The sequence below is a fragment of the Cebidichthys violaceus genome, unplaced genomic scaffold, assembly GCF_023349555.1.
Source record: "Cebidichthys violaceus isolate CVI_PGR_0920_01 unplaced genomic scaffold, fCebVio1.0.p SCAF_26, whole genome shotgun sequence".
Lineage (NCBI taxonomy): Eukaryota > Metazoa > Chordata > Actinopteri > Perciformes > Stichaeidae > Cebidichthys > Cebidichthys violaceus.
Window position 1 is genome coordinate 3,837,862 of NW_027176439.1, and position 7,488 is coordinate 3,845,349.

At 44.0% G+C, this 7,488-nt stretch overlaps 1 protein-coding gene across 1 annotated transcript; it reads right to left on the bottom strand.

Annotated features, from left to right (window-relative positions):
• Positions 1-1,482: 1,482 nt before the first annotated feature.
• Positions 1,483-7,126, bottom strand: fbxo21 (F-box protein 21). Its single transcript, XM_068720705.1, has 12 exons — positions 6,870-7,126; positions 6,161-6,296; positions 5,911-6,020; positions 5,643-5,764; positions 5,367-5,513; positions 5,060-5,196; positions 4,797-4,933; positions 4,402-4,581; positions 4,130-4,262; positions 3,821-4,011; positions 3,559-3,716; positions 1,483-2,483 (listed from the first exon to the last, which is right to left on the bottom strand). The coding sequence occupies exons 1-12, from the start codon at positions 7,091-7,093 to the stop codon at positions 2,242-2,244; spliced, it is 1,917 nt and encodes a 638-aa protein (XP_068576806.1). The 5' UTR covers positions 7,094-7,126; the 3' UTR covers positions 1,483-2,241.
• Positions 7,127-7,488: the final 362 nt, after the last annotated feature.

A 7,488-nucleotide genomic window follows, 5' to 3' on the forward strand; every position in this document is an offset into this window, starting at 1 on the left:
TAAGGTGCGTTTACACGTTAATTGCGTCATTCGCGCCGGAGAGGGGGCGTGGCTTAAGGCCCTGGAAGTCGTTATTAATTTGAGCCATTTATTTCCGCCATCAACCGTGGAAAAAAAATAACCTCTATTTCTGCTTAGTAACGTTAAGTGTTGTGCATGTTAGTTAGCATGTGCTAGCAGCAGCGCCGCCATTTGCAATTGTATCTTCTCCAAGGTTGCAGCTAGGAGGGGTTTTATCCCAAGTTACACCAACTATGTTGTTAACTTAAACATAGTAATGAGATAGTAGTATGAATTTTGATCATTTTAGTTTTTTTTGTGTTTCTTGATTTGATTTCGTTTAAGAAAATTTAACGCATTTTTCCTACTTACCAGACTTTGATTGTTTTCACTTGAGAAAATTGTGAAATAAATATAGCTTGAGAAGACGCACGTTTGCCTGCCTCGTCATTTTTCCTGTTTTTCTCAGGCACACATCTGGCTCTTTCAAACCGAGACCTGTAACATAAACAATTAAATAATTATTCAACTCCAGAAAATCTTGTCTTTAAGCTTTTGGCCGTTATCTGTAGTTATAGTAGTGGTCCAAAAAGATGTGTGATTGCATACCAAACCTGTTAACTAGTAGCTTTTAATCACTGTAGAAATTCACAACGTGTCTTTATCCTGCTGCATAATATGTACAAATATCCTGAGTGGGACACTGCTGCTAAAACCTGTCTGTCTGGCTGATGCATCTTATAATATATTGTAACACAGAAAAGCACTTTAAGTATTAACACTATGAACACATAAACAAACACCACCGTAACCCTATATTGGATAAAATAACAACTGACACAGGCTTAAAGAAATGATAAATAAACAGGAATCAGTAGCAAGCGATTGCCGGTACACACGCCACCATGTGAATAAGGGGAGTACTGCGGCCCTGGTTACCAGTAGGAGCCATGCATCGGTTTACTAAATACTGGGTTTCAGTTAAAAAGCCTCGGTTTGAGACTTTTGTGCTTTGATTCAGTTACAATTTCCTCCAAGATGCAAATAAAACTGGCAGGTTGTTTGACCGCACTAAAGCCAGACAGTGTTTCCAAAATCAAAAACAAAACAAATATCTATCAGGTGAACAGCAACGTAGAGTTTTAAACTGCTTTCTTAAACCAAGCAAAGATTGCAACGCATGCTTTTGCCTTTTCAGCATGAGATGACAAGCCAGCAACACCGGACCTGCGACCAACAATAACACACATATTTATTTTTATATTTATTTATCTGTATATTTATATATTTTTATATTTATATTTGTATTTTTTAATTTATATTTTTATATTTCTTTTATATATTCATATATTTTTATATTTGTATTGTTATATATTTATTTTTATAGCTGATTCTGTCTGGTCTTCCGGATTTCGCATTCCACTAGTAGAGAAATGAAGACGCTCATTGAGCTCAGTAAAAATAAGTCAGCGAGAAGCTACATTAAAACTTGAACCGCTTTATTGTTTTTGTAAGTTCCTCATAGCGGAGAGTCATTTCTGTTTCAAGTCAACGGGGACGCTAACGGTTCTTCTTCCGTTTCTCCATTAACAGCTCAACAACACTGAGGAGCCATGACACTTGTAAATACACAGGAAAAAACAAACGTGGTAATCTACAAATGTGAAAGTTGAACTTTCGTAAGTGCATGAAACGTGATGAAAAGATGGGGGATTAAAAGTGGAAGTCAATTTACAAAGTATCTTCTGTACAGTCTTTTGTGTGGCACTGTAACTGGGGGGGGGGGGGGGGACTATATGCTGGGGGCTTATTTGACTGGTGCTGGGTGCAGGGAGTTGTGGTCAAGGGTTGGGGAGCTCTGGGTAAAGGAGCATTCCTTGGTTTTAGGTAAAGGAAGATTTACAATACCCGGACACCCATCCTGAATTTACTCATCCACTTAACTTCAATTCTTTTTTTCTTCTTCTTCACGGTGTCTATTTATGCATTATTATTTTTTTTCAAACTCAACTGCATGACTGGATTCGAGGATCCTGCATCCTGGATAGCGACCATCGTCTAGGCCGTATCGCTCCCTTTGTTTGAGCTTTGTTTCCACAACGAATACTGTAATACTGTATACTAGCTCCGTTACACACGTCCTGGTCTTGAGTATGCGCAACAAAGCAACAGCTAAGTGGACTGTGAATTGAGAATGGGTGACCAGTAATCGGTTATCCCGGGTTTGTCCCAGCGGCGCTGCTACATGGGCATGGCTCGGTGGTTGTTTTGGTCTGTGGCAGAAGCCTGGTCCTGGTTCCCGAGGCCGGGTGTCAGTCTGTGGTAAAGCTCCTGCACCGTGCCCAAAGTTTCAACTATGTCCTCCGGGTATCGCGTCTGCAGTTCTTCGTTGGCGAAATAGTAGGTGTTGGCAAACTCGGAGAAGTACCGTCCCACCTCCGGGTGGCCGATCTCCAGGGGCGCCGAGTGGGGCTCCAGGTTCTCTGAGGAACAACAACGAACAAGTGATTAAAGACAATGGTGATTGTATAAACTAGCTAGGCTGAGTTGAAGACAGACAAAATTCATACAAAACAGTCCCATCCATTATTAATATAAATACAAGACCAGGGCAAACAGACAACTCACATATCAAAATATTTAGTTAATTAAGAAAAAGTCAAATGTTAATTATTTTGGCGATACAAACCCCCTTCAGGGTTCTCCGGAAACAGAGCCTGTGGGTGAATGCTGAGGTGGTGGAGAAGGCAAAGATAACGCGTGCAAACAATGGAAGCTGTGTTGCAGCAGCATCAGCAGACCGAGCAGCAGAGGGAGCAAGTAAGGACAAGGGATTATACGAGTCAGCCTGCTAGGGAGGGGCTTTCTGATGAGCGCGCAAAAAGTCATCATGCAGCATCACTAAAGCGCGTGCCTTGAACCAGCATGCAGACTTTGTTTGATTCATTCTTAGCGATATTGATGTATTAATGCAAGTTAAAACGTATCACCCATCATGTCCAACAAGCCACATGCTAATATGTGAGTACATAGGACAGAGATGGATTTGTCTACAGTTAGAAAAGACTCCCTCAGTTTCCCCATGTTGCAGTTTTAAGGAGAACTTGGAAGTTTGACATTGTTTGTGCTGCTGACTTCCTCTCGTCTTATCAGCTGGCAGTTTCCTTTTCAATGTTTTTTTTTTAGTAGATAACATATCAGTTTATCATATGTTCCAATTTTGTACTATTTCTGCAATTGTCCCCCAAATAACTAGCAATACTATGTACACAAAGTAGGCGTACACTACTAGAGTGGTACTCTTTTTTTCCCCCCTTCCTTTTTGGCCTCATAAATGCATTCTTGCGATGCCCTTTTGCAAGCGTAAATAAACATAATTGGGAACTTTAGCAAATCATGATTTATTTTTCTGGGTTTGGCCATTTCACTTGATTTATTATACCAGTGGGTGCAATGATACATTCCTTCCCATGGGCAATTATCCCCTTCATTTCATAAATCATCACATAACCGGCAAACATTTGCTGGATTTTTTTTCCCCCATCAAACGATCCATACCTTGTGCTGCGTAGCGACACGTTCCGTCCTGTACGAGGACATTGTAGAAGGGCTGGTTGGCCCCGTTGGACAGCTGGTGGACCCTCATGGTGGTGATCCACTCCTGACTCATGGTGCACTTTGGGTCCCAGCCGTAGATCACACAGTTATACCCTGACCTGGTGGAGGAGATGGAGCAGGGCAGACACGCTGTGAGAGGACTGCAACGGGGATGTGTTCACGGATAAGAGGACGGCCGTACCACATGTTTCGCGTGACCCACCTCTTGTGTTTCATGATGAGGCCGACTGAATACTGGACCTCCAGGTGCTCTGGAGCGCTGCGCTTCTTCACCTCGGGTGTGACGGGATGCTTCTTGTGCTGGATGTGCTCCAGCGTGTGCTGCACCAGGTAACCCACTGCCCCGTGCTGAGAGGGATCCAACGCCTGGATGTGCTGCAGGATGTCAAGCACCTGGAACAGAGGGTGGACATCAGCGGACAATGCGGTGCGGTGAAGTGCGCTGGGCTGAAAGACAGTTAATATTTTATTGAACTGAATCTCATTAGAGCATCGGGTCGTGTGGTCGGACCTTTTCTGGCCAGATGCCCAGATGGAAGTAGAGGCGCGCCTGCAGCAGCAGGTACTGCACATTATCTGGGTTTATAGTGAGGTAGAGGTCCAGAGAGTCTCTCAACAGCTGGTAGGATTTCTCATTGCCCTCCCTGAAAGAAACCACACAGTGCAGGTCAAATGCATCGCAATAATTCATACCCTGCGTTGACCGTATATCAATCCTCCAGCAACCCACCTCTCCAGCATCAGAGAGTCGGCAGTGACAGCCGCGTGTTCAGGCGCTCTTACCCTCTTTTGCCGATGTTAAGCAGGTTCCCCACCATCCTGAGCAGCACCTCGGTGGTGCTGATGGCACTGTAGTAGTCTGCCGTCACCTGGTGGCCAATGAGGTACTCGCACTCCTTGGCGGTCAGCTGTTTGCCTTTACCAAAGGCATCGATGTAGACAAAGTCATAGATGTCCTCACTCCTGCAGGGACAAAGTTAAACAAATCTTTTTTCACGTAACTATATTTAACATGAACCTGTCACAAAATTGTGTCTTAGAGGTGTGTAGGATTTGGCGACATCTAGCGGCGAGGTTGCAGATTGCAACCAAATGAAAGTCTCCCCCTGTAATCGTGACAGCCGTACTCTTAAGACAACATTCAGAGGAACTTGAGAGCTGTTCATTTCAAAACGTACCCTGTTGGTTTTTGGCACCAGCGCAGCAGGAAGTGATTCGGAAAGTTGACCGGTTCCAGCTGAACCCCCAGCTTCCGGGCTAAATTCATGTAGAGGACAGAGAGACTTATGGGAATACCTGTACGGCGTAGTAGCACCTAAATGGAAAAGGGTCCGTTTAGAAAGAAGAAGAAAAAAAAAAAAAGATTCTGAAATGAAAACAGTTGGGAAAATAATGTTAATTTTGTGACTTGAAATGGTCATTATTTCATAGAAGACGTTACCTGGTGGATGTAAGAGTTAAGAGGGTTGTAGTAGTCAAACTCGTTGCCTTTGTATTGAAGCTGCTCGTATAAGACAGAGTTCAGGGCGGACACCAGCTGCCTCTGGAGCTCAAAGTCCTCCACCACTACACAGTCACCTACATCACACACAGCAAGAGGAACTTTAGAAGAACCCTGTCTGAAAGGGAAAATATGGATCTTGTGCAGCTGACACATTTATAAGGGTATTGATTTTTTTTTTTTCTCAAATATTTAGTGGGAATAGAATACATAATAATGTGTAGTTTTGCTCATTTTAAAAGCTCACCTTGAGCGATACGCAGGCTGGGGTGAGAGGGGTTCTTGATTCTCAGCATCTTCTTCACTTTTTCTGCGATCTCGTCCAGCTGGGCCGATATGCTGTTCAGTGTTACATCAGCCAGGGGGTTACAATACTGATCAACCAGCACAGCGCCTAGAGAGGCAGACAAGACCAAGAGAGGGGAAGAATAATGTAATGATGCTGCCTGCATAGATTATTTAAAAAACAAACAAACAGACATTTAAGCTAAACAGAGCCGTCTGACACGTATTGATGCCTCACCCTCCAACGATGACTGCTGATCTGCAGGCTGCTCCATGAAGGTCTTCAAACTCCTCAGGATGTTCTGTTGTCTCAGGAAGTAAAGGATTTTCTTTGCATAGTACTTCAAAGTCAAGCTTTTCCTAGTGATGGACGCAAAACAGAAGAGAAGAGAGAGAGACACATTAACGGTGTGCAACACAACAGGAGATTTCATAATCCAGATCAACAAGATCCCAACACCCAAACCCATTAAAGCATGTGGCAAGTATTGAGGCGTTGCTCTCACCTCTTGTCAGAGTTGAGGATGAAGAGGAGCTCGTCTTCGCAGAAGTGCTCTGGCATCCCGAGTGACTCGATCTCTGCAAAGCTGTCTCCCAGCACCTGGCCGACGCAAGGCTGGGGTTACAGATCTCTGGGTTAGTTTGGTACATCCAAATGGTGCATCGATAAAGCAAACCGATTTAATGCATCAAACCAGGTCTAACGTAACATAGTCACGATGGCAATGCATCCTGGATTACAAATGGATTACTTACGACTTCTGTGAAGAATCTCTTGGAGATCGATTCCACGGTCCTCCGTATCTGTATACCAACTCGATGGCGTGTTTTGTATTCTCTGAGCCAGTCACAGCACTCATTCTGACGGTAAAACATCTGCAGTCTTGGCCATCTGTTGATGAAAATAATAAAAATAAAAAAGACATTTCAGTGACTCTTTTTGGGCACGCTCAGAGTAAGTTAAGCAGCATATGACATGGCTGTGAAATCACGTATCGTGAGCAGACGTGGTTTTCTATTTGCACACAGAATCAGGAGAGTAACAGCCAAGTAAGTCGCGAGGAGGGCTTTAGCTTTTTTTTTTGGCATTAGCTGCACCCTCCTGCAGTACACTGGTTACATGTAGCATTCAAGACCACACACATGCATCTTTTTTTTTTTGGGCAGCTCTGGGTAAAAATGCAGCATTAAAATGAAACTTGTGAAAGGTTTAAGCGCCGAGATTTACTAAATCCACTGTAGTCTGCAGAGTGGCCTGGCGTGATGATGCATTTGGTGCATCAGCGGCTGACAGCTTGCCTGCGAGTTCGCAGTAAAGGAACCCATCTTTAAGTAGAGGGACTTAGAGCTCTAAACGAGACACGCACCAATGGACAGGCAGACAGGGTTTAGCAGATAGTGGTGAAACGCCACCAGAGGCCACAACTCCGACGAAACACCACAGAAAAAAAAAAAATCGTAGCACCTTAGTTTGTACTGGTGTCCCCAGACCTTCCCCCTTCCATGGCAGACGTCGTGTAGCCGCTTGCAGCAGCAGGATACGTTACAAATGTCGACATGGTCGAGGACGGGGAAGCACAGGATGTGTTCGAGTAACTCGGTCGGCAGGTCGGTCAGTTTTTTTGTTTGTGTGTCGCATGTAATCCCATTTAGACTTTGTTGCCCCTCTCCAGCCACAGAAGTCGCCATCTTTACTGTTTACCCCGATTACCTCATCGCTCAGGCGCCGCCCACTTATGGCGCAGGGGGCATGGCTAGGGGCGGGGCAAAGGAGGTGTAGTGCAGTGTGATTGGTTGTTCGGTCAAGAGAGCCGATGCTACGTTCACAATGCTCGGATACGCTTACGTATATACTGTATGTACATGTATATACTGTATAATATGCGTTTGTGTGTGTGTGTGTGTGTGTGTGTGTGTGTGTGTGTGTGTGTGTGTGTGTGTGTGTTTTAAACCCTTTGAAACACAGAACAAAATATATTTATAAAGAGGTATTACAGAAAGGTATTTCAACCGTCAAAAGAAACTCTAATTTTAAAGGTACTTGAATAAACTCGCAGGATGTCATTATGGAATAATCTGTCAAT

What these genes read in the sequence shown, in the direction of transcription:
- fbxo21 (XM_068720705.1), bottom strand. Translation starts at nt 7,093, where the DNA reads ATGGCGACTTCTGTGGCTGGAGAGGGGCAACAAAGTCTAAATGGGATT. An exon ending in TTAACTCTTACATCCACCAG is followed by an intron (nt 4,934 to 5,059) that starts GTAACGTCTTCT and finishes TTTTCCATTTAG; the next exon opens with GTGCTACTACGCCGTACAGG. An exon ending in TGGGCATCTGGCCAGAAAAG is followed by an intron (nt 4,012 to 4,129) that starts GTCCGACCACAC and finishes CCTCTGTTCCAG; the next exon opens with GTGCTTGACATCCTGCAGCA.